Source organism: Pseudogymnoascus destructans, assembly GCF_001641265.1.
Source record: "Pseudogymnoascus destructans isolate 20631-21 unplaced genomic scaffold scaffold_9, whole genome shotgun sequence".
Taxonomy (NCBI): domain Eukaryota; kingdom Fungi; phylum Ascomycota; class Leotiomycetes; order Thelebolales; family Thelebolaceae; genus Pseudogymnoascus; species Pseudogymnoascus destructans.
In genome coordinates this window covers 932,139-955,598 of record NW_020167528.1, presented here as the reverse complement: position 1 = coordinate 955,598, position 23,460 = coordinate 932,139, and the positions used below count along the sequence as shown (strand labels likewise).

The 23,460-nt window shown below is 50.8% G+C and overlaps 8 protein-coding genes across 8 annotated transcripts; 3 read left to right on the top strand and 5 right to left on the bottom strand.

The window, feature by feature from the left end:
- Window positions 1-299: 299 nt before the first annotated feature.
- On the bottom strand, window positions 300-3,682 carry VC83_04364 (uncharacterized protein). Its single transcript, XM_024467997.1, has 5 exons — window positions 3,605-3,682; window positions 2,685-3,544; window positions 2,207-2,634; window positions 2,065-2,160; window positions 300-2,015 (listed from the first exon to the last, which is right to left on the bottom strand). Exons 2-5 carry the CDS (start codon window positions 3,093-3,095, stop codon window positions 653-655), a joined length of 2,298 nt encoding a protein of 765 aa, XP_024324385.1. The 5' UTR covers window positions 3,096-3,544; window positions 3,605-3,682; the 3' UTR covers window positions 300-652.
- Window positions 3,683-4,765: 1,083 nt separating this feature from the next.
- Window positions 4,766-6,600, bottom strand: VC83_04363 (uncharacterized protein). The gene is made up of 3 exons (XM_024467996.1): window positions 6,219-6,600; window positions 5,746-6,166; window positions 4,766-5,698 (listed from the first exon to the last, which is right to left on the bottom strand). Exons 1-3 carry the CDS (start codon window positions 6,312-6,314, stop codon window positions 5,199-5,201), a joined length of 1,017 nt encoding a protein of 338 aa, XP_024324392.1. The 5' UTR covers window positions 6,315-6,600; the 3' UTR covers window positions 4,766-5,198.
- SEC10 (Exocyst complex component 5) lies at window positions 6,601-9,607 on the top strand. The gene is made up of 2 exons (XM_024467995.1): window positions 6,601-7,073; window positions 7,131-9,607. The coding sequence occupies exons 1-2, from the start codon at window positions 6,875-6,877 to the stop codon at window positions 9,500-9,502; spliced, it is 2,571 nt and encodes an 856-aa protein (XP_024324391.1). The 5' UTR covers window positions 6,601-6,874; the 3' UTR covers window positions 9,503-9,607.
- Window positions 9,608-10,144, bottom strand: COX17 (copper metallochaperone cox17). Its single transcript, XM_024467994.1, has 3 exons — window positions 10,076-10,144; window positions 9,970-10,025; window positions 9,608-9,916 (listed from the first exon to the last, which is right to left on the bottom strand). The coding sequence occupies exons 1-3, from the start codon at window positions 10,098-10,100 to the stop codon at window positions 9,773-9,775; spliced, it is 225 nt and encodes a 74-aa protein (XP_024324390.1). The 5' UTR covers window positions 10,101-10,144; the 3' UTR covers window positions 9,608-9,772.
- Window positions 10,145-11,870, top strand: VC83_04360 (uncharacterized protein). The gene is made up of 2 exons (XM_024467993.1): window positions 10,145-10,599; window positions 10,661-11,870. The coding sequence occupies exons 1-2, from the start codon at window positions 10,405-10,407 to the stop codon at window positions 11,717-11,719; spliced, it is 1,254 nt and encodes a 417-aa protein (XP_024324389.1). The 5' UTR covers window positions 10,145-10,404; the 3' UTR covers window positions 11,720-11,870.
- A 166-nt stretch (window positions 11,871-12,036) lies between these two features.
- On the bottom strand, window positions 12,037-13,995 carry TRM5 (tRNA(m(1)G37)methyltransferase; the record flags this gene model as incomplete). The annotated part of the gene is made up of 4 exons (XM_024467992.1): window positions 13,651-13,995; window positions 13,222-13,600; window positions 13,093-13,170; window positions 12,037-13,040 (listed from the first exon to the last, which is right to left on the bottom strand). The coding sequence occupies exons 1-4, from the start codon at window positions 13,651-13,653 to the stop codon at window positions 12,037-12,039; spliced, it is 1,464 nt and encodes a 487-aa protein (XP_024324574.1). The 5' UTR covers window positions 13,654-13,995.
- Window positions 13,996-14,082: 87 nt separating this feature from the next.
- On the bottom strand, window positions 14,083-17,612 carry MNN10 (alpha-1,6-mannosyltransferase). The gene is made up of 4 exons (XM_024467991.1): window positions 16,270-17,612; window positions 15,732-16,199; window positions 15,392-15,680; window positions 14,083-15,342 (listed from the first exon to the last, which is right to left on the bottom strand). Exons 2-4 carry the CDS (start codon window positions 16,180-16,182, stop codon window positions 14,679-14,681), a joined length of 1,404 nt encoding a protein of 467 aa, XP_024324575.1. The 5' UTR covers window positions 16,183-16,199; window positions 16,270-17,612; the 3' UTR covers window positions 14,083-14,678.
- A 1,902-nt stretch (window positions 17,613-19,514) lies between these two features.
- On the top strand, window positions 19,515-23,129 carry VC83_04357 (uncharacterized protein; the record flags this gene model as incomplete). The annotated part of the gene is made up of 1 exon (XM_024467990.1): window positions 19,515-23,129. The coding sequence occupies one exon, from the start codon at window positions 19,515-19,517 to the stop codon at window positions 23,127-23,129; it is 3,615 nt and encodes a 1,204-aa protein (XP_024324582.1).
- Window positions 23,130-23,460: the final 331 nt, after the last annotated feature.

Below are 23,460 nucleotides of genomic sequence, written 5' to 3'. Positions count from 1 at the left end.
CAGTCTCTAAGCCAATGGAAAACGGCGGAGGGCGCAGAGGGCGTACAGTCACGTTGAGTGGAGTATGTAAGCTGCGACGACGTGGTGAAGTGGGTTCGGGGGAATGTTCAAAGGAGAAGGACCAGTGAACTTGGAGGTTCCTACCAAGTGGAGTATGGGCTACAATAGGCTATGTACGGGATTAGTTAGGTTGAGAATGAGGATGAGTAGAGGTTCAGAAAAGGGCGTGCCAAGACATAACGAAAGGGAAAAGTGATAACGTTATGGTGTTGTACGTAACTTGCTTGATGAGTAAGGCACTAAAGTCTAATAATTATCCCATCTCCATACGATCTTGCCAATCGACGTCCAGGGATGCGGCGGGAAGGGTACGTACTGTCGACAGTGCAATTCTATCCCGACTACATCACTCTCATTCTCATCCTCACCACTCAACGCTCACCACTCTCGACTCAACACTCATATCTCTCCACAAGCCATTGCATCTTACTCAGCGAAGAGTTTGCAAACCTAAAGACTAAACCCAACAGTAAACCTAAACAGTAAAGGTAATCTGGTCTCTATTTTGGGAGATCTGTAACGTTTCAGATGAGACCACATTCCTTAAACAAACCCGCGCTCTCTAAGTCCGCTCATTAGACACCATCCACGGCTACAACGAATACTCATCCACCGTCATCTGCACCAGTAGTGCATCTCTAACCGTCGCGATTTCCTCAAACCATTTCATATCCGTCTGGTGCCCAGCTCTGAGCCGCTCCTGCTCTGCTTCCAGCCTCGCATTAATCTTATCACTCTGTTGGTCGTGCCTTGCCTCTCGCGCCAATTGGTGCATCTTCACCGTTCTTCTTGCCGCTCCTCTGTGCGCTACATTGATGAGATGCTCAGTAGGTTCCTTGCCTTGTCGTTTGAAGAATTCTATGTATCTTGCCGTTTCTTCCTTTACTCTTGTGAGTTCTGCAGGGCTCTTGAGAATGCTGGGTCTTAATTCGTGTGCTATTTGTTCATCAATTGCTTTTGACATATCCACCTTTTTACCAGCTCCATTCATCATTTCATCAGTAAGTTCCATGCCGGCTCGTCTGAGGAGTATTAAATACTCACCCACCATGCCATCCTTTTCCTCCAGAGACAGCGCATGGAAATAATCGTCGATGTGAGCTAACTCCTCTTTAGCCGCATCTGCAAGCGCCTCATTCTCCGTCTCGAAGCGATCAAAATTCGCAATCTGTTGGATAGAATGTACAAGGTCCATCTCTTCACGCAGCCTCTGTAATTTGACTTCGAAATCCCGGGAACGGTCCTGCTCAGCCTCTCGCTCGGCCACCACGGCAAATGCCCTCTCTTCCGCAGCTCTCTGTGCTGGAGTTCTCTCCTCAAAATTCTCCAACAGGTTCAGAGTCTCTCGAAGTTCGTTGGCATGCTCGGTCTGATCGGCTCGTACCTCCCTGTCCAGCGCCGCATAGGCCGCCTGCCTAATTTGAGCCTGGGATGCTGCGGTTTCTCTCCGCCAGTCGGCAGAGATCAAGTATGCCTCTAGCTCGATCTCAGTACATGTACAAGTCTTCCATTTGAGGCCACATGTATAGCAGAACTGCGCCTTGCAATTACAGGTCATGTGACTGCACCCCTGAGCATGCTCGACGAGGGCATTGCATTTGTAGCAGCGGCGCCAGCCTGCGTTGAGGGCACATTGTATGGTCTCTCTCAGGCTGGGGTCCTCAGGACATTCCCCATTAGAATGGTAAGAGCCCCGGCATATCATGCAGGTTTTGTGGCGGCATCGGGCACAACGTGCCAGGATTAGGGGTTTGTCAATTTTGTGATGCGGAATCCAGGAGCCGCATGAAGGTTTAGAGCAGTAAACTCGATCTTCAATTGCGATAGAGCGTTCTTCGAGCATGGTTTCGTATCGTGTCTTTAGCTTGCCATGGAGGTTGCTCATAATCAATGATCTTGGGATCACATTCAGACAACATTTGGGTGGCCAAGAGGTCTCTGTTGAAATTGATGTCCTGGCAATTTGTTAGTTAAAAGCACAGTGTTATTACTGAAGGAACCTACTCAATAAGAAGGGTGAAGCACGGGCTGCAGTAAGCATGGCACGTCAAAGGCACCATCTCTTGAACACAAAAATCATCCATGCATGATACGCATTCCCTGATAATTGTCAGCTTGGGTTCCCTAGTGTTGATAACGGACATACCCCGTTTGTGAGGTAGACTCCTTAGTACGCCTAGACAAGATCCCCCGGCCTGATCGACCCCCAGGCTTAAACACGGTCGTCACATATGGCCGGAGAAGACGAAGGCTCCATTTACGTGACGACGAACCCCCTGTATCCGCTGGTGGGCACCCCGCAGATGTGGGAGAACCCTTCATAGCCGCTGGTGGTCTTGCCGCGGCCGCTGAAGAAGACTCCGCATATGCCGGGGGGCTCTTCGGGGACACTGATCGACTCTTTTGGAACGCTGGTGGTTCTTCTCGGGCTGCAAACGAAACCTCTTCGCGAACTGGCGGACTCACCATAGGAGCTGCGGGGGTTTTGGCTGGCGCTACTTGTTTCCCTGGAGCCGATGTAGATATGTACCCCTGGGTCTGGAGAGGTGGTGCAACGACACTCGGTTGAGAGTCCTGAATCCAATCAGTATATATATGGCACAAAGTATTCTTCCTAAACTTACTACATTTGGCACATTCTCTGGGGATTCTTGAGTGTTTTTCCCCTTTCCCTTTGACATGTTTGCTGGGGCGCCAACATTTCCTCGGTGTCCTGGGGAGTTTTCTACAGGGAGTTCCCGTTCCGAGCCTTGCCTCAATATTGCAAGCAGATGCCGTTCCTGTTGTTGCTGGAAACTATTTTCTACGGCGGCAACTCGTTGTCGTTCCAGACGGCTCCTCTCTTCTGCAAGTTGTTGTTGCCGTTCTAGGCGAGCTTCGTATTCAAACAAGGCATGTAGTTGCTCCATGGAACTTTCCAGTATACTTTCGATCTCATGCGAGGTTTCAGGTGGACTGTGTAACAGCTCTGGAGGCGGAGGAGAGATTTTCCACCTCTGGCCAGGCAAATTGGAAATTGAGAGATTGTCACTCATCGTGTTCTCTTCCGTTCTTGCAAATGTTTCAAGGACTGTCTTGTGTTATATTGTAGAGCCGCACACGTCGGAAATGCCTTGTAATGAACAGGCTTGTTAATAAATTGAGACGCACCCCTGATGATTTCTGATGAAAGCTGCTTTGTGTATGGTAACAAGAATGAGGGGTGGTGAGCGACAGTGTGTAAGTGTAAGATGTGAGAAAAATAACGATTGTGATATTGTTTGTGTTGTTGAAAAGAAAGCAAGTCAAACATGATAACCTGACCCAATAAATGCGCAGACAAAGAGAGGCAAGGCTCGCACGATAATTTCACAATGTGTAGTGTCTATAGCTCCTGGTCAAACGAATACTAGTAGGTCTGGAGGTCAGGGCAGACAAGGCTAGCCATGTCATCCCACAAGATGAGGCCAACACCCCATTATCTGCACTATTCAGCTGACTGGAGCTAAGCACAAGGCAGATCAGGTCAGACATGTACACCATCCCCACAGGCTGTGCAGCCTACCCTTTGATAGTGTTGTGGCTGAACCTTGAACCTTTGCAGAGCCACGTCCCCGACCGTTGCACTAAGACTTGATATCTAGACATCTTCGGCCTCAAGCACCGCAGCGATATGTGTATTAGACCATCTGTAAACTGCACAACACGTGGCTATCTGTTCTTCGCGGGTGTTTTGGCTTCACTTTTGAGAATCCGCGCACATTTCAAGATTACTCCGTAATCGCATCGAGCTTCTGGATACATCCCCACCAAAAACCTGAATATCTTGAGCCTCATTTTCTGAATCTGCGCACTTTTGGTTCCATTAGCGCCATATCTGCGCCATATCTGCGCCATATTAATCGTATCGAGCTTCTAGATACATTAATTACTACACAACTTTTAAATATCTTGAGCTTCATTTTTGAGAACCTACGTACTTCTATAGCTTCACTTTCCGAATCCGCGCACTTTTGGCTCTAGTAGCGCCAATCTGCGCAAAATTAATCGCATCGAGCCTCTGGATAAATCACCACCAAAATCCTGAATATCTTAAGCCTCATTCTTTAAATCTACGCACTTTTGGTTCTATTATGTCACGGTCAGGAGCCGAACCCCTTTTCCTGTCACGTCGACAGGAAGGGGCTCCGGCTGAGAATGCCAAGGGTAGCCAAGGCCTTGGCTCGACGAGAACACGCACAAGAGTATAAGTAGGGAGGAGCTGGCTTCGATAGGAAGCCAGCGGCTAGTTTTTAACAACCACCTACAAATGGAGTACGATTCCCTGCTGAACCCCGTGCTGCTTACCTGTCTTGAATCACCAAGTGATATGACTCTCACAATTAGCACCATATATTTGTACGCAAGGTTGATCGCATATTACTACGTACGCACTTCTAGCGCATTTAGCTTCATTTTCTGAATCCGCGCACTTTTAGCTCTAGTAGCGCCAATCTGCGCAAGAATGATCGCATCGAGCTTGTAAACACCTCACCACCTAAATTTTAAATATCTTGAGCTTCACTTTTGAAGAATCCGCGCACTAGCGCTAATGTATGGAAAACCGTTATTTCAAAGTAATTAAGAATTCAACTTCATTCCTAGTGTCTACAAACCACTTGACTACCAACAGTGACTATACGCTACTCTACCCCCCCCCCCCGATCACTGTCCCACACTATCCCCCCTCAGTTCTTAAAGGTTGGCGCTACATATGCAGAGGCCCCTGAGATAGCGCGGAATCTAAGCCACTGGGAATCATGAGGCGTATGGGGCAGGAGAGCACCCAGATTCTACTAGGCACCCACACGTGACAAGGTGAGAAACCACAGCTAGGCTACCACAGCTAGGCTATCACAGCAGTCGTTCGATTCCCTGAAACTACTGGCAATAGTGACAAAGCAGTGAAGGGTGGTGCGCCAACTAGTCAACAGAGTTTTGCGTCTAGGAAGGTCCTGGTCAAAGGGAGGCACCGCTAATTAATACAGCTACAGCTACAACGTTTGCTCTGGGCCCGTGTATAAATGAGATTAGACCAGGAGGCCAGGAACACGACAGTCTGGCCAGGAAGGGCCGGGGAGGACAAGAAAGGGGCGTAATATTGCCCGTATGTTTATTATCTATCTGCCAAAACGCATCTGCGCATTTGCGTAATTATACAAGGCGCGGAGAAACACTTGGTATCCAACTCCTTGGTTATCCTGCACATTGTAGATTTCGCTGAGGCTGATCTGCCACGGTGGGTAGCCGTCGAGTTCAATCGTTGGTCCGAACAAAATGAGGAGTTCCGGTCCGCTCATGACACTCTCGGAAAGCTCGGCATCAACCAAGTCGACGGTGATATCCTTCGGTGTGATCTTTGATCGTTGAGACATCTCGGTAAGAGTCTTGGTCAAGTCGACAATGGAGTCTTCGCCGTCCTCTTCGGAGATCAAGAGTACCGAGAGTTGACCTAGGGATACCGGGACATCGACATCGCTTGGTGGCGTAGTCGGGGAGGACTCCATGGATGGAATGTGCGGCGCACGGATAGACAGTGCAGGGTGTTGGCGACCGAAATACGACGAAAGCTTTCGAGTGACGGCTCTGTGGGTTGTTGGAATGTATCCTTTTAGGACGCCTAAGGGAGTTAGAAACTGGAATGTAGCATGTGGAGGCAATACATACCTGTCCTCTCGTAGATTGAGAGCATGGGAATTCCGACACATGCGCACCACGCGCAAACCTCAGCCACTTCATCCAAGAGAGTCTCAAGCGCAGCACCCCCCTTTCCTTCCTCAAGCTTCAGTATCACACTCAAGTGTTCCGGTAATCTCTTCAGCCCCTTCACATCCTTCTGAATGAGCGCAGGCGTCCGGTGGTGGTAGTAGAGAACAGCGAAGGTTCGATCCCTGACAGTATGATATGCTTGTCGAAGCCGTATGTATATAGAGAAAATAGTATGTATAATTGCAAACACGAGGACATGTAGTTGATTTTTGAGGAACTTCCGCACGCCAATTATCGGTCTCGGCTGGTTACGAAGCGTTCGTTCATCTGACTCCCCGTTGCCCGACTTTGATCGTGAAGGTGGCTCCGGAAGATATGGCTGGCTTCATGTTAGAACTGGAATTCGCATTGCTGACAGCGTGGTGACTTACAGCTATGAGTTTCTCTCGTTCCGACGGCGTTAACAGATTATGGTTACTCTTGGCATCTTTCCGGTAGATCTTCAGTTCTCTTGTTGCTTGAGACATCTGGGAGTCTTTGGAATGTCGTTATAGTCGAACTAGGCGGCTGGTGGTACAATTATAATACAACGCAAGGCCCGGCCGGTCAACGAACTCCTCGCATAGAAAGATGACGTCCCCCAAACTGGATCGCAGCGTCGGTTGCTTCGCGTGCCTATCTTTGCAGGAGGGCGAATTTGACGACAACGTATGTACAGTGTGGCTCGGTGTGGAACCCGGCAGTCAAGACAGGCGTATATACGGAGGCTGAGGTACGTCGGGCTTCATAAAAAAATAAATCCGAACCCTGTGATCTTCTTCACTACGCAAGCGTCCATTATTTATTGCGGTTGACATCAGCGGTACGTGCCGAGAATTGCTAGGCTGTTTTGGGTCGAGATAGCTCGAGATTGGGGTTCCGCATGGTTTCATGCCCAGGCCATGGACGATAGACGATAGACGATAAACACAAATACCAGGAAACAAGTGACCCTTCAGAATCACTGGTGATTCCGAAACCCTAGCCAATGCTCAGGGTCGAACAACTGCTTGTGGGATCCTGAAGCTACTGAGCTTCTCCGGGTCCAATGGCGGGAGCCCCTCCAACTGGCAGGTCCATATTCCCACGCGGGCCCAACTTCAACTTGGAGACCTTTTCGGACACAAACTTTATTGTAAAAGATTTTGTTGAGAGCCTCTCGGAGAGCACGATACCGATTAACCGGCGCTCTGCACCAGCATCACAGCAAGCTTTCGATCCCAAGCCTCTAATCCGCGCGTTCGAGGGTACGTGTTCCTTATAGCCAGCTGTGCATTGGCTGAGCCTGACACTGATATGTATAGGCGCATTATCGCAGCTTGCGACCCTATCGGACGATCTAGAAGAGCGCGAGACAGAGCTCCAAACAGCGGTGCGACGAGCAGAAATCGAACATGAGAAAACGCTGGACAGCCTTGGGAGGAAACTGGATCAATCTATAAACTCGTACGAAAAACTCGAGGGATCCTTAAACCAAGGAGGGGTACAAGAGAGCGAACGGAACAGTCAAACAGATGCAGGAGGGAATGTTGCCGTCCAACTCGGCGAGAAGCTAGAGGATTTGGACAAGCAGCGAAGGCGTGCATTGGACGCCCAGTTCTTGATACAGTGCTGGCTCGAGGTGAGCGACACTGGCGAGCTTACATCTTTGGAGGAGGTACGAAGACAAGGAAATGGAGAAGGCAAAGTCCGATGCGCCGTTATTGCCAGACAACTCATGAGAATCAGCCAAAGGCTTGATCCGAAATCTTGGCGACAAGCAAACGCTGGAAAGAAATCGAAGGTGTCCGTGGATGAGCCTGAAGAGCACGGCGGATACAACACGAAAGAGCTGATAGAGAAGTTCTCGGAAACCTTAGAGAAGGACCTTCTCACACAGTTTGACGTAAGTTATCGAAAGCAGAACTACGACAATATGATGGAATGCGCCAAAGTGCTACGGGACTTCAATGGCGGTTCAAGTGTCGTTGCTTTGTTTGTCAATCAACATCAGTTCTTTATCGATAGGAACCAACTAATTACAGAAGAGGTGGTAACTGATGGCGACACGTGGGAACGGCTCGCAGATCCAGACGTAGAACCCCCGGGTGTTGAACCTAGCTTGCAGTCTCTTGTTGATGAAGTCAAAATTGTTATGCAGGAGGAATCATTCATCATGAAGCGCGCATTCCCATATTATGATGTCGTGCTTGCAAAATTTACTCAAAGAGTGTTCCAGCAATCTATACAACAAAGGCTGGAAATGGTATTGGAGAATGCGGACACCATCTCATCTCTGGCATTCCTACGGTCACTGCATGCCTCAAGAGCCTATATCAACAGCCTTGTGGAAGATTTAAAATCACACGGCCTTACTGAGCACCCTGATTCTTGCTCTGCGGCAACAACACTGGTGCTGGAGCAACAGGTTGATGAGCTCTTCATCCCCTACCTTGTTGGCTCATCATACATCGATCGAGAATGTCAGAGTCTGGAGGAACTTTACTCCTCGTTGTTGTTCAAATTCACCATATACCACTCCAGGCGGAAGAAGACTCCCACCGGGTTCATGGCATCATTGGCCCAGCAGGGTACCCAGTTACTGGCGACCGCCAAAGACGCCTATATTGACCGACTCGACTCATCCGAGCTCACGCCAACCCAGAAAGCCATGATGTTGAGAGTCGCCGGCTTAAAGGGAAATGAAAACAAGAATGAAATTGAAGTCTCGGAGGAGGATGGGGTTCTGAGCATTCCCAATGCAAAGCGCATGCTAAAGTGGCTGGCGGAAGGCGTTCGAAGAGCTCTTGAGCTTAGTGGCGGCAGCGATACCCCGAAGGATGTCTCTGTTCTTCTGAGCATGCTCTTGACGAGCATGGGCCAGGTGTACGTGGAAACCGCTTTGGACGCTGCGAACGACCTAGGGTTGGCACAGGAATCGTCCAAGGTAGAACCTGACCTTGCATATTTCCCAGCATTACGACAAGCAATCACTATTACAAACTTGATGAACCGATTCATTAACACGGTTCTCATCCGTCTCGCTGAAACAAACACGACTGTACGTCGTGACATGGAAAGCAAGACAAAAGAGGCCGTGAAGCGTATGGAAGACAAGACAAGTGCCATCATCCAAAAGACGATTGATGTCGTTGCTAGTTGGGTCACCAAGGTTCTCGCTGGCCAAAAGAAATTAGACTTCCGCCCTCGGGATGCTGACCTCGATATCGGCCGTGGCGGAACCAGTTATCTCGAGCAGCTGCAAACCCCTACGTGCGCAGCTATCTGCACATTTCTTACCAAGACCAACCATGTCGCGGCTCAGGCTCTTGACGGCCAGAACTTCGAGATTTTCAACTCCGAGCTCGCCATCTGTATTCGCGATCTCCTCTTTGAACATTTCAAGAAGTTCCAGGTTAACGCCACAGGCGGACTGATGGTAACCAAGGACATGTCCAAGTATACTTCTACTCTGAAGGAGTGGCGATTGAAGAAGGATGTCGAGAGTAGTTTGGACATTCTAAGCGACATAGGTAGCATATTCATTATCGGCTCAGAGGCTCTCAGGGAGAGGTCGAAGAACATCCAAACAGGGCCTATGAACAAGGGCCTTGATAAGCCGGATTTCCGGGCCTTTGTGAGCAAGAGGGATGATGCGAATAGTCTTGGCATTCAAAAGGTGCTCGCCGGTCTATAGATTGGCTTATGATGGGTGGCGTTTGGATAGGACTGGGGCCACGGTTGGGGGTGCATGGCGCACTGGACACGAGAAAAATGATCGGTTTAACCATTTGTATAAAACACATGTTATAGTTGAGATTGAACTTCCTTTCGATCCTATCTGAATGCCCGATGTTGTACAGTCCTGCCATTTCTAGTTTCCCCATACGCCAATTGTAGTTCCCATTGCTATGTATATTACACTATGCCGCTGCATCCGTTTCGTTGTACACTTGATTCTGTGAGCTTACGGCAGGTTGAAGCCGAACCCTGCCATGCAGCTCTTGTACTTGTCGACCGTGCTAGCGCAGTCCTTTTGGGGGTCGTTGGACTTGCTGAAGAGCATGCACTCGTCACGGACGGCCTTCTCCTCTTTGCATACGCAGCATGGCTATGGAATATTAGCCCTGTCGGCGGTTATGGGGGATAAGGTGAGCTTCATACCTTCGGCTTGCTTTCGGACTTGGGTGGCGCCGCGATGGTCGCGCTGGATGCAGATGCTTTTCAACAGTCAATAATCATACTTCCAAAGGCAATTGATCGGACTTACAAAGCTGGATTGATGCTGAAGACATTGTGACTTTCTATTTCTTGATAGTAAAGGTATGTTGATATGAACAAGTTTTATGGAGGCATTGGTTAATTTGTCAGCCTGGTCACTGGTAGCCTCGGGGCGTTTCCTCGGTGCTGGAAAAACGTTTATCCCCGAATTGGGCACTTGTCATTAAAGTTGTGCCCCATCAAGATACGCTACCCCACCAACCAAAACTACCCCCCTTTGCAAGTCAACAGACCGACTTTTTCCTAAACCTCATAACACTTTCAAGAGCGCGAGACTTATTCCTGTCCTAACGCACATCCTTTTGAATAACGCGAACAATGGCGAACGCAACCAAGGTTTTCTCTCTCGAGGGCAAGGGCATCAAGTTCAACACCGCCGAAGATGTAGAACCTCACATCAAAGCTCTCCGCGAGATGGAAGACGTGGAGGAGGTGCGCCTTCAAGGCAACACCGTCGGAATCGAAGCAGCTGCCGCCTTTGCCGACGTCCTCCGCACCAAGAAGACTATCCAAGTAAGTCCTCCCTCCACCCTCCTTCTCCCACCAAACCAGACCCCTAACACAACCCCAACAGGTCGCCATTTTCGCCGATATCTTCACCGGCCGCCTCCTCTCTGAGATCCCCACCGCCCTCTCCTCCCTGCTCACCTCCCTCCTCGAGCTTCCCAACCTCCACACCGTAAACCTCAACGACAACGCCTTCGGCCTGAACATGCAAGCGCCCCTCGTCGCCTTCCTCTCCTCGCACACCCCCCTTCGCCACCTGTACCTCAACAACAACGGCCTCGGCCCCCACGCCGGCATCATGGTCGCCGACGCCCTGTCCGAGCTGCACGCCAAGAAGGCCGCCGCACGCGCGGCAGGCACCGATGTCCCAGACCTCGAGACCGTGATCTGTGGCCGCAACAGGCTTGAGAGCGGCTCTATGCTCGCGTGGGCCAAGGCGTTCAGCTTGCACACGGGCGTGCGCGAGGTCAAGATGGTGCAGAATGGGATCCGAACTGAGGGGACTGTGCACCTGATTTCCGACGGCTTGCGCCACGCTAAGGGCCTCCGTGTGCTTGATCTGCAGGATAACCTTTTTACGATTCTGGGAGCGAGAGCGCTTGCCAAGGCGGTGAGGGGGTGGGAGGATATTGAGGAGATTGGGGCGAGTGATACGCTCTGGGGTGCTAGGGGAGGGGTGGTGTTGGCGCAGGCGTTGGCGGGGGGGAAGAATAAGAAGTTGCATACGTTGAGGATGCAGTATAATGATATTAATGCGAAGGGGCTGAAGGTGTTGACGGAGACAATTAAGTTGGCGCTGCCAGCGATGAAGAGGGTGGAGCTGAATGGGAATAAGTTCTCGGAGGATGATTTCGCGCTTCAGGAGCTGAGGGAGCTGCTGGAGGAGAGGAAGGAGAAGTTTGGGGGGGATGTGGTGGTTGAGGATGATTGGGGAATTGATGAGTTGGATGAGCTTGATAGTGATGAGGAGGAGGAGGAAGAAGAGGAGGAGGAGGAGGAGGCTGAGGAGAGGAGGGAGAAGCTGCTTGAGGAGCAAGATGAGGCCCAAGAAGAGCCGGTGATCCAGAAGAAGGATAAGGAGGTCGACGAGTTGGCGGAGGCGCTGGCTAAGAAAGTTGAGATCTAGACTTGCATCCGAAGATGAGAAGTAGATACAGGCATAAGATGAAGGGGTGCCGATGGCGTTGTATAAATGTGTTGGTTTGGCCAGGAGATGGGGCCTTTATTGCGTTTAGCGTAGATGAAATGCATATATCATAAAATTTAACAGACACGACCGCATCGGGAACTATAACTACTATTTTTGTGCCTGTGAATAAAGGCAGCAAACTAGTGACGTTGGCCAAGCATAATAGGAAAGAGGCAGCGTGGAAAAGGTAAAGTATGGTAGAAGATATTATTATATTCAAAGCACCAATCCCTCTATTTTAACCCCCCCTCCTTTTATACCTTCGCAAAAGCAACCTCAGCCGGTATCCTAAAACTCGCACAAAACATCCTCTTCAACGGCGCCACATCCCTCACATCATGCACCCTGACCCTCCCCTCCTTCACCTCCCCCACCGCCTCCTTCCTCTTCCTGGGATCCCCCTCCACCTTCTCCACCGCCCCCTCAAACTCCATCTTCACTCCCAGCATCTCACTCACGATCCCCGAGATCTCAATCCCCTCCTTAACATTATCCTCCGACTTCGTCGAGAAGCAGTGGACGTGCACCATCGGCAGCTTTGTGGCGGTGTGCGGCGCAAAGAGCGATTCGTGGCCGGCGTAGAGGCCGCGGAAGGCGGGGAGGAAGGTTATGGCTGTGGCGGGGAGGTTCATGACGAAGTGGGAGATTGTTTGTGGGATCTCGACCACGGTGGGTGGGATGGGGTGGGGGCGGACCTTCTGGGACCGCGACATGCGCGGCTGTTTGGAGGGGACGGAGACTTTGTTCTCTCCGGCCTTAGAAACCGCGAGCAGGTCCTGTGCGCACTGGTGGATGAATTTGTGGCCGTCTGTGTTAAAGGTGCGGATATACGGCGCGACTTTATTTAACTTCGTAGCGTCGCGCAGCGCAGCGATGCTAGCGGGGTTAAGGTCATTAGCCCAGACAAAGACGCCCTTCTTCGCAGCAGGGAGCGCGAACGGGCCCACGCCTGCCATGACGTCGCAGACCACGGAGCCGGGGTCGAAGATAGCAACGAGGCGGCGGTGCTCGGTGTTCAGCCGGCTGTTCCAGTAGACCTGCGAGTAGTCGAAGCGGAAGGTGCAGTCTTCTTCGCGGATCTTGACGTTGAGGTCGTCGACGCCGGCGAGGAGCTCGTAGCTGAAGGTGCGGAATTCGGATTTGTCCCCGACGTCGTCGATTTTGTTGATTACGGTGCGGATGGTGGGGTTCTTGTCGATAAGGACTTCGGCTATGAGGTTCTTGAAGGGGAGGTAGGCTTCGCGGATGTTGAGGTGGGCTGGGGGTGTGTTAGTGTTTGGTCTTGTAGGGAAAGGGGTAGGGGAACATACCGATGTGTCCGACTATGCTGAAGCCGACCGGGATTTCTTCTTGTGAGTCTTCCGGTAAGATGGATTTCATGATATCAACTAAACTCTGTCAGTACGCACCCCCTGCATGCCCCACGCCAACCCACGTACGGTAATTCCAGTAATTATAATCCAAAGTCAACTCATACGGCATGACACTCATCTCCTTCGCCTCCACAGCCTGCTTCAAGATAGCACTCCATGTCGTAGGATCCTCGGGCTTAACCTCCGGCCTAAGAAGCAAGCACTTCCCACCCTTCGCCGCAAGCGCTGGATCCGGGTCCTCTCTAACCGCAGAAACCCTATCCACCCTCAACAACTCCTTGCTCTTTTCTAGCTTCCCCCGCGACGGCGATATGAGTTTATGATCTGTTATCCGTGCCGCAGCAATGGGGAATGTCCGTGTGAAGAGGCTCCGATCCAGGACAGCGGCGGCGGATCGGACGATAGGGGGCCGGAACATGTCGTTTGCGCTGGCACTTTCGGCTGACTGCCGCCCATATTAGCCCTGGTCCCAGAAACGGTATTAAAAATACTTACCATTGTATTTATGAGGAGTAGATATTCGAGGCGCTGCGACAGGGCATCTTCAAGAAATTTGGCCTTGCGTTGAGCGAGGCTGACGCGCTAGTCGCGGGGCTGTGGAAATATTTCTTCAGCCTCGGGCTGGAGGCCACGACCGTGGACCGTGACAAGGGGTGAAACGACGTATCACTTTAACAGGACTTGGGGATGATGCATGCCTGTGCAGTGCTCCATCGTGGGGTACGGCGGTATACTAGAGAAGCGGATCCAAGCATGTAGGCATGTAGGGCTACAGGCTACAGTAGCATATTGGCGAGAGACAGACGGGATGGCGTCAACCTGCATCGTTACTATGTGGTGTATTTTAAGAGGTTCAGTCACCCACCTCATCAATACAAATCACAAAATCCAAATCACAACATCATCTGTGAAACCGGGAGCAATTCCAGTTAATTGATTTCTGAAACGAGAATCTCCCTCAATCCAACGGGTTGCTACTATCCCGACCGACCACTTCCTTCCCTACATGGGCCGGCTCAATAGTATGATACATCATGGCTCCGTCAGCTACCGAATAAACAGAAAACAAACAAAGTTTTAAATACATGAAGAGGTAAGTTTTTGCGCCACCATGCATGGAACAGCCCATCTAAAACTCCCAAACACAAACACCCAGAATGAAGGGCAGGTCCACACACGTCGCATCGTGCATGGGATGGGACGTGGACGCGAAGTGAGTCAGGAAGGTGAAACAACGGAAGGAAGATAAAATTTGCATCTTTAATGCGCGGCGCGTGAGAGAGCGCGTTTCCCTTTTGATTGATCATTTGAAGGCATGTCCGTTTATGTTCCAGCCAGATTATGGATTATATGGTACAAGAAGGTAGGCGTTATTGACGTGGTATATTTGCGAACAAGGCGTGGGTATCATGACCCGTCGAGGGCCGACAATGCGAGAACATATAACAAAAGTGTCGCCTTGGGGAGAAAGGAGTGTCTTGGTTCGTAGATAGTTGTGTGTGAGGCTCCCCGAGACTAGCTCATCACAGCCTTACTTTATGCCCGGTCAACTTGAACCAGATAACGGCGACAATCTCCTCCTTGAACAGCTCCCATGGGTTGCGGTTCAGCAGGTTGCTCAGTTCTCGGTAGTTGTACATCTCTCCCCAGCAATCGCGTCCCCACTCGCAGCCTGCCATGTTGACAAGGAAGTCACGGCCCTTTCGGTCGTAGTGAATTAGAGGATCGTTCCCGTGGCTATTGCAGGCGTCAGGCGGGAAGGAGTTTGCTTTGCGTTGTTCAATGAAAGCCATGTGCGGCCTGATCCACGGCTGAGAAGTGTACATGAACTCCAAGGCATCCTGTTCCTTGTGTTCCCATTCCATGTGCTTCTGCTCGTAGGCTACTGGGTCCCACCAGACGTCAAGCAGGCGGTCGGTCCATGCGCTGCGCTTGACGAAGAAGGAGCCGAGGTTAAAGCCACTGCAATCTTGCGGCACTATCAAGTTAATAGACTTGGCCTTTCCGTCGCCGACAGGAGACAATGACTTCTCGTCCAGGTATTTATCGGTGAAGGGGTGGCTGATGTTGAGCGGGTTGTAGTGGTTAATATCTCTGTACGTGTTGGCCGCAAGATTGTTGAAGATGTGGGACTGGAGGGAGTAGGATGGCTCCATAATGAACGTATTCAGGTCCAGCCACCAGAACCTATATCTGTCAGTAAGTCAACGCTGCGTAATATCTGGATATCACCCACCATTCAGCATCAGGGTACTTTGTCAAGCAATTCCTGATGGTGTCCACCTTCTCCCAGCTCTCTCGCCATTCATGTGCATATCGTTTCTTCGTGCTCATATCCACAATCTCCAGGTCATAACCCCATCTCGCCGCGTATCTCCGCTTGTTTCGTACGCTGTCTCGTTCAATCGCCCATTCGCGAGGGCCTTTCCATTCCATTACTCCTCCTCCTTGGTTTGCTGCCAATATAATGACGAACTTCTTACCGCCTCCCAGTAAAGGCGCTCTACGCCAGTAGTAATGCAACGCTGTGTAACCGTCAGTAATCGCCAGCTCCGCTAGTTTTCACTATAACTTACGAGTCGTATAAAAGAGAATCGTTGCGAAGATCAGTCCAAAGACGATCAAAAAGCGAAGTCTGAACTTCTGAAATGTGTTTATAGACAAGTTTGCCAATCGGCCGAGTTTGCTGCTTCTGTTCGGCATCCACCGACCACGGCCCAGCTTCTCCTTCTCAGCGTACTTCGAATCGTCCGGGTTGATCACGAATTTCGGCAAGCTGGTCGAGATGTTGCGCATGTGTCTGCTGAAGAAGCCATTGTTCTGTGTCGAGAAGGAGGGATAGCCGCCATTGACCTTTGAGCTCTTTTTCCTTGCGCCATCCCACGTCACGCTGTTAGCGTTCGCATTCGCCCCCCGCAGTCCATTGGCAGGGCTTGCCCGCCCGCTCGTGTCGACATAATTCGTCGTGAGCCCTGGGCTGGACCACCCGCCGTCCTCGTTGGGAGACGGCGACCGTGAGAGCGACATGGAGGGATTGGGTGTGCCTGCTCATGTTTGTTAGCGACAGCTTCTGGGGAAATTGTTTGTTGTCGCTGGGGGTGGGAGTTGACGTGCTTGGGATGGGAGAGAGAGAAGAGCCTCCGCCGCGCCCTCGTGCTGAAGCGTCGTTCGCGTCCTGGACGTTGAGGGTCTGTGGAATGTGAGGAATGCCAGCAGCAGCTGATGATCTCCGTCGCCGATGTGAGAAAGATGAAACCTGCGACGAGGACGACGTCGAGACGGGAGTGGAGGTAGCCAGAGCGAAGGCTGAGAGATGCACCAGAGGGTCGGGGACCGTCTGGTGGTTGTCGCTGTGGCTGATGGGATAGTATGTAGTGCTCACAGCACGACACAAAAGATAAGTGACTACGTCGCCTTGTACTTGGGGGACGTCGAGTATGGGGGCAGCAGGGGTGTAGGTTCCGGTCGATAGAAGCCGTGTGTCGTCGACGTACAGTATGTACAATTGGCGCGGAGTTTGCAGTAGTGATGTCTCTGGTGTGTCTAGCGAAACTTATGATTGTGTTCAGTGAGATAAGAGTTAGGGTATAATGTTGAAAGCGGAGGAAGAAAAAGGGCTTTCGAGGCTGTATATGTCTATCTCCTCTTTTTCCCACTTCAGATACTCTTCCAGTACGAGAAGAGGAGAGAGTATTATAGAGTAGTACTATAGTATCGTAATCGTCGTAAGGGGTTAGAAGTGACAGTGAGTGGCCAGATGTTGATGGTCGATGGTGGGATTTTGGGTGCTGTGGGTGCTGTGGGTGCTGTGGGCGCTCCTGTGGCTGCTGTGGCTGCTGTGGCTTTCGTATTGGACCGCTGCAAGCCAAGTAGAGCTAGGACTACTCCAGTATGGGCGTTGGACGTTTGGGCGAGTAGTAATGGAGTTGTATGATTGATTACTACTACGGAGTATGGCGTAGTATATTTTTTCTCCCCTCAGTCCCCTCAACAAGCTTATCGGCAGAGCAACACGAGGGCACTGAAATTGCAAATGTTAAGTAAGTATACAGATGGGCAAAGGGATAAGGGAATCAAAGACGCAAGTTAAATGGAGAGCAGACGTACATACTCTATAGGGATTGAAAGTATCCGCTATCCACCTCACTAAAAAGACCAGCCAACACACCCCTCCCTACCTAGTGAACATCAACATTAGCATCTCCTTTTCTCTCGACACAACGAGATTACTTCTTGTTTCTTTTGTGGTCGGTTGGCAAAAGACCTAATCTAGCTTACATGGTTGTTTTCGCCGAGAGCGGCATTTTACTGCTAGACTAGGGGGAGCAACAGCCCAAATATTACGATAAGCGGAGGGAATGGCATCCCCTATTTCCACACAAACATCGCCCGTGGATGATGATGATGATGATGCTGATGATATTTATTTAAGTCCAGCGGGCCGCGGGTGTAACCCGCGGCCCCAAGACCTCCCGAAGGGTATGGGGACGTGCTAAGCTATGGGTTTATGTATAGAAGAGTATGACCTTAGAGAGCAGTTCTTGCGTGTTTGCGTGGCTGTAAGGCCCGTTTAAGCGCCTTCCCCGCTAGTTGGGATGGTGTTAGGTTTGCTAGTAGAGGGCGGTGCCTCGGAGGTTCTCCCGAAAGGGGGTGTATGCGGGACCGGTTGGTCTGATGTTATGAGCCAGCCCGTGGACCATGCCCGCCGGACTCCTTTCCCAGAGCAAAGGCTGTTTTGTGGACACGGCTGCTCTCATTTGGTACTTGGTATATCGATCGTCATTTCCTCCCCATGCATGGGTCCTAGAAATTGAAGCGCCACAAGTAGCTTCCTCTAATTTCCTCAAAGCCTTGCTTCTTTTTCAGCCCATGATGAAACGGGGGGTTAGTTGGCACATATCTGACTTGGAAACTGTAGTACTGTAGTGTTGTAAACTGTCAACAGTCGGACAAGTAGTGGACAAGTAGTGGACAAGTAGTGGACAAGTAGTGGACAAGTAGTGGACAAGTAGTGGACAAGTAGTGGACAAGTAGTGGACAAGCAGTGGACACGTCTTCCTCTGCGCTGTTGTTGGGTAGTGAAACGTTTCCAGCATAGTCATGTAACTAGTGCCTCTTGGTAAGACCAACCTGAGTCTTGGGTTCACCCACAGCCAAGGACCCGCAGTAGATACTTTACTCCATGAGTACGAGTGTGTGTCGGTGGGCTCGGTGGGACGGAAACGGGGGTGCGAGGGGAGCAACATGGCAAGGCGGCAAAAGGCTCGGCGAAGGGACAAGTCCGTCGTTCTTTCCTTTCTAGCCGCCTCACGCTTCCATGTGCACATCTAGTATACAAAAGGAAAGTGACGGCGCGTAACTGTATATTGCAGCACTGTAATGTTATATGGGTAGTGAGCCGGCAATGGCAGTAATTGACATTAGATCAATCGAACCGTTGTCTTGCAGAGCTTCTTCATCACGTGAGATACCACTCGTAACTGGCCACTCTCTACTCCATAACTTATATTGTGTACTCCGTATGATGAGCATGTAAGTCTTGCGACCAATCATGTATCTCCGTTGACTTGTCGTGGAGAATCGACAGCAGGCATGGGCTAAATGTTTGGGCGGCTAAGCCCCAACCATTGGCCGCTCTAACTTCCCGTTAAGCCTCATACAGATGGCCGGCGCGTATGTCGACCTCACCTCCTACAATCAGCGTCAAACACACGGCCTGACGGATGGTCCTTTGGCCACTGAGTACGCGGCGATTGTCGCTGTGTGCTATGGATAATGATAGAACAAGTATAGATCAGGTGGGACAAGTCGCTCTATTCCTTCTTTCGTGCATAGCTAGAGCGCAGACGCGTCCGAGCTATTTCAGAACTGCGACTCCGAACGCCATCGATTGCTCTTTCATCTCTCTCCTCTTAAAACTTCACTCTGGCCTGTGTTGCGTGGCCTTGTTACGAGTGTGCTCTTTCTTTCCTTTCCTTGTTTCTGTCTCTGTGTTGCCTCCTTCCGCCTGACCATGGCAAGCCTCAACAAACAATAGCCTGCGACAATAGAAACTCCTCCCCAATACCTTTCGTTTATTCGATAGCTTTGTTCTCTGGCACGACTCCCATCTGTCTGGAGACCCCGCTCTTTACTTCAATATATTCTCGACACTTTCAATCTTCGTTTCAGTCAGACTTGGACAGTCAATTAAAGCATCACTCATACCGATTCACACACATTCACTTCTATAACAACAAACACCACTAATACAACCTGTTTCTCTTACACTACCGAAGCCTTGACTTGCTCCGATAATAGCTTCGATAGCTACTCAGCCCGTTATTCAAACGATCATATAATTGGAATCCAAGGCCAATATGTCAAACACTTCACGATTACAAGTGGCTCAGCCAAAACCTGGTGCCAACTCACATGGCGACAACCAAAGCAACCCATTTGATACTCCCTTTGATGAGCTGGATTGGGATGAAAAATCTCTTGATGAGAACGGCCGTGATACGAATTTCCCAGACGACAAATCAGATGTATCTCGCATGACACAATGGCCGACATTTTCTAACTTACCCGCACCGCCGATGCCACAGAAGCCCCAAATGAAGACCCGAAAGTCAGTAAAGCGGTCCTCAGTAATCAAACCTACGAGGGAAAAGTCAAGACAGCGTCAAAAGAAACAGAACCAGATGGCCGGTATAAAGCTCAACACGGACGTCGCACGCCATCGAGCTCTCACTCCGGCAGTTCCACAACCAAAAACAAATGCGGCTGGTCCGTTACCTACGGCGGATGCTGGTCGGTTTGTGGATCTGGCTGCTCTTCAATCTCTTGAGAGTCAAGCGGCTCCTCCAAATCATGGGGGATTTTGGAAGAATCTCCTTGGCAATGCACCAAATCCTCCAGCAACAGTGCAACAAACCCCCAATCAGCAGGGCAGTTCTGACGATGACGCCACGGCAAAGGCTGATCCGATTCCTGGATTTGCCAACCGCAGGGCAAAGGACTTAAAGCCTTCTTCTCTGACTATGGAAGGAGACCTATCCCCGAATGATAGGCCCATAGTTATTGGAATATCGATACCTTCAGCCCCCCTGAAACAACATATCACAAGCCCACAGACTGCTGGCTCGGATACTTCGAACATTCTAAATTGCTACGAATCACAAACCCCCAGAGAATACGCTCCAGAAACACCAGTCATCGTTATCACACCAGCCGAGGTGTCATATTGGTCACCAATCAGTGCAAACACAGTGACGCCACAGCCGAGGAGAATTGCATCAAGTGTGTACTCACGACCCGCCAGTTATTCTCATACCTCAAACCAGCAAGAAGAAATCCCCCCCATGCCTCAAATATCGCAATCTATTCTAAATGGCCAGAAAGCTGGAAGGGAATCAGTCGGTACTATTTTCGCTGAAGACGAAGATGATGACGAGGTTCTTTCTGCTCGGCCCAAAAAGCTCAGAATAGGGACGGGTGCTATTTTGGAAGAGGATAAGCAACAGATCTTGACAAGGAAAAATCGGTCCGGATCTGATGGTAGTGAGAAGAGGCCCAAGAGCATGCTTTCACCGAATGACCGAAGGAGGTCGACTGGCTGGTGGAATACCATTCTCTCACCGTTTCTGACTCGATCCAACACGGTAAACTTCCCACAAACTGCGAGACAAGGAGAAAGCCCTACAGGTCCAGATAGCGCGACACCTGATACAAAAAGTGGCCACCGCGAGTTCCGCTTTTGGGAGAAGGCCCTTTCACCAAAATCACCTTTGTCTTCAACGACCATCGCGTCCGATGACTGGTGGGACAATCGAAATACTATTGATGGAACCCCCAAGTGGGATGGAACAGATTCAAAATTCAAGGATGGGATTTACACCTATAAAGCAGAAGAGTCATACGGGACACTTCCATTGGCGCTCTCACGCAGCACTCGGGCCGCAGCAACTGCGAATCGCCCACAGCAAAATCTGGATGTGGACCCCAACACTGGAACGTGTGAGCTTCAAAGAGATCAGTCCTTAGCAGTGCGGTCAGACCGAAGCTCGATTCTCAGTCCTGCTGATAGAGAAGCTCCGTTCATGCTCGATGACCCATCAGTAACGTCTGTGGATCGTTCAGCTGCGTCTGCAAGTACTGGCAATCAACAAACTGCTCCCCAAGGCCCAAGCGCCGCGCCGCCAGCCATGAACACCACATCCACGGCGACGCAGTCCCAAGCTAGCCAGGAGAATGCCCCAAAGGTTGTCACTCCTGCAGCTCCACCGCCATACTCTCCACCACGACCAAAATATGCGGCTGTCTACCCACCTCGCCATAGTTCGTCTGCCCAGCAACCTCAGTCTCCTGGGCCACTCTCCCCTGGCCTGCAACAAGCAATGACATCGACCGGCGCTATTGCACTGACGGATGTCCCATTGACCCCAGCTACACGAAGAGTCATCAACCTAAATTCAGGTTATCCGACTTTGCCACCGCCAAGGGTCAGCCGAGCAGTAAATCCAGTTGACCTCCAGATAGCGTCAGAAAAGGCACGTAAAATTGATGCGAAACGTCGGAGGCATGAGCAAGAAGAGGTTGTAGCCCATAAAGCTGGTGGACTCTGGCGCGGACGGGGATGCATTTCCAACAGAGGCTGCTATGGAAGAACCGGTCCAGAGGGTCGAAAACGAAGGAGATGCTGGCTTGGTGTAGTTTGTGCGCTGATTGGATTGACGATATTAATCGTCACCCTTGCGACTCAGCTGCACAGATCCACTCCAAATGTTGAGGTTCCGTCGCAGTGGGTTAACCTGACAATCTTTCCACCAATATACACCGGTGTGTCAATGGTATCGTCTACCGCAAACAATGTGGCGAACACAGGCTGCGTATACCCGAAGACTGTCTGGAGCTGTGCTCTTCCAAAAGAACTTCAGGCGTCGGTTGCCCCGAACAAGCCAGAGCAGCCAAAACTGAAGCTTCTTATCCAGTGGGATAACAGCAGTGCTGCAAACGCAACTTGGGGCGGCCCAACTGGGGCACCAGTTCGCAGGTCTGCTGGCAACGCAGTCAACGCCAGTCAGTTCTTGAAGCGTCTGGCGCTGAAGGCTAGGCAAGCAATCATGTTCTCACCCTCACCTGCAGCACCTACCATTGCAGAGCAAGGTTTCCTGGGCAATACCACGGACGGAATTGTATCCGACAACAAATCCGGGGAGCGAACACCATTCTACATCACCTTCCTCAATCCCCAAGCAGCCGCCAAAGCGTCGACAAAACTGTCAACAAGACAGGAAAAACAAAATGCGACCAGCCAATTCCCCGACTTCGGCAAATCGATCCCTGCCCCAGAGCTGAACGCCGACGGCACGGCCGCACCCGCAAACCTCCTTCCAACACCCGAGCAGCAGCCTCTCCGGCTCTTCGACCGTGGGATGCCTACCGAACACTACGGGTTCTACAGCTACTTCAACCGCTCCATCTTCCTCAAGTCAACTGCCTTGCTCAATGAAACGAACTTGGGCGATGGCGAAGTGCCTGATGATCTCGACGGCGGCTGCGCAGAATCCGAGGCACGCTTTCGGTGTACATGGTCACAGACCCGGTTTCTAGTACAGATGTGGACAAGAAAGGATGCCAGAAGCGCTGTGCTTCTCAACTCGACGACTGCATCTAGCAGCAGCAGCGGGACCGTCACCACCACGATTCTAGGGCAGGATAGCTCGGCGTTCCCATACCCAATTACTATTACGACTGACAGGCACGGTGGCGATCCGACGAAGAAGGGGGTGTACTGTTATGAGATTGATGAGAGGGAGAAGGTGGTGGCGGGGAGTGGGAAGGTTAGGCCGGAGTTTAGGGCTTTTGGAGGGACGTTGGTGAATCAGGCGCCGAATGCGTTTGATACCAGTAGTAATGCGGCGCTTGGAGGGTTTGATGGGGGGAATTCGGGGTGTAGTTGTACGTGGGCGAATTGGCATCCGGCTACTTGAGGAGGTATGTGAAATATTGGGAAATGGGATATGGGATATGGAAGAATGAGAAATATCAGGAAATGGAAATGGGAGAATGGGCAGGGGCAGGGGCGTTATATTTGGTGCATTATGGGCATGGAATATTAGATGGTTAGATGTCTTTGTACGAAAAAAATCACACGATGTTTGAATATCCATAAATGGACTGGCCTGGCTGAAGCATTGTCATTGTCCTGAGATTTCGTTTCATAAAGTTCCTCCACAATTCTGTTACCCGTATTCAACCCAGACAAACTAGTATGTCGGTATATGCACACAAGCCGCCCCGGCCAGTCTGGCAACGCCAACA

What these genes read in the sequence shown, in the direction of transcription:
- VC83_04360 (XM_024467993.1), top strand. Translation starts at nt 10,405, where the DNA reads ATGGCGAACGCAACCAAGGTTTTCTCTCTCGAGGGCAAGGGCATCAAG. An exon ending in GCACCAAGAAGACTATCCAA is followed by an intron (nt 10,600 to 10,660) that starts GTAAGTCCTCCC and finishes CAACCCCAACAG; the next exon opens with GTCGCCATTTTCGCCGATAT.
- VC83_04363 (XM_024467996.1), bottom strand. Translation starts at nt 6,314, where the DNA reads ATGTCTCAAGCAACAAGAGAACTGAAGATCTACCGGAAAGATGCCAAG. An exon ending in AACGAGAGAAACTCATAGCT is followed by an intron (nt 6,167 to 6,218) that starts GTAAGTCACCAC and finishes ACATGAAGCCAG; the next exon opens with CCATATCTTCCGGAGCCACC. An exon ending in CTCAATCTACGAGAGGACAG is followed by an intron (nt 5,699 to 5,745) that starts GTATGTATTGCC and finishes TAACTCCCTTAG; the next exon opens with GCGTCCTAAAAGGATACATT.
- SEC10 (XM_024467995.1), top strand. Translation starts at nt 6,875, where the DNA reads ATGGCGGGAGCCCCTCCAACTGGCAGGTCCATATTCCCACGCGGGCCC. An exon ending in TCTAATCCGCGCGTTCGAGG is followed by an intron (nt 7,074 to 7,130) that starts GTACGTGTTCCT and finishes TGATATGTATAG; the next exon opens with GCGCATTATCGCAGCTTGCG.
- VC83_04364 (XM_024467997.1), bottom strand. Translation starts at nt 3,095, where the DNA reads ATGAGTGACAATCTCTCAATTTCCAATTTGCCTGGCCAGAGGTGGAAA. An exon ending in CAGAGAATGTGCCAAATGTA is followed by an intron (nt 2,635 to 2,684) that starts GTAAGTTTAGGA and finishes GATTGGATTCAG; the next exon opens with GACTCTCAACCGAGTGTCGT. An exon ending in TGCTTCACCCTTCTTATTGA is followed by an intron (nt 2,016 to 2,064) that starts GTAGGTTCCTTC and finishes ACAAATTGCCAG; the next exon opens with GACATCAATTTCAACAGAGA.
- COX17 (XM_024467994.1), bottom strand. Translation starts at nt 10,100, where the DNA reads ATGTCTTCAGCATCAATCCAGCTTT. An exon ending in TTCAGCATCAATCCAGCTTT is followed by an intron (nt 10,026 to 10,075) that starts GTAAGTCCGATC and finishes ACTGTTGAAAAG; the next exon opens with CATCTGCATCCAGCGCGACC. An exon ending in AGTCCGAAAGCAAGCCGAAG is followed by an intron (nt 9,917 to 9,969) that starts GTATGAAGCTCA and finishes AATATTCCATAG; the next exon opens with CCATGCTGCGTATGCAAAGA.
- MNN10 (XM_024467991.1), bottom strand. Translation starts at nt 16,182, where the DNA reads ATGTCGCTCTCACGGTCGCCGTCTCCCAACGAGGACGGCGGGTGGTCC. An exon ending in GATTCTCTTTTATACGACTC is followed by an intron (nt 15,681 to 15,731) that starts GTAAGTTATAGT and finishes ACGGTTACACAG; the next exon opens with CGTTGCATTACTACTGGCGT. An exon ending in AAGTACCCTGATGCTGAATG is followed by an intron (nt 15,343 to 15,391) that starts GTGGGTGATATC and finishes TGACAGATATAG; the next exon opens with GTTCTGGTGGCTGGACCTGA.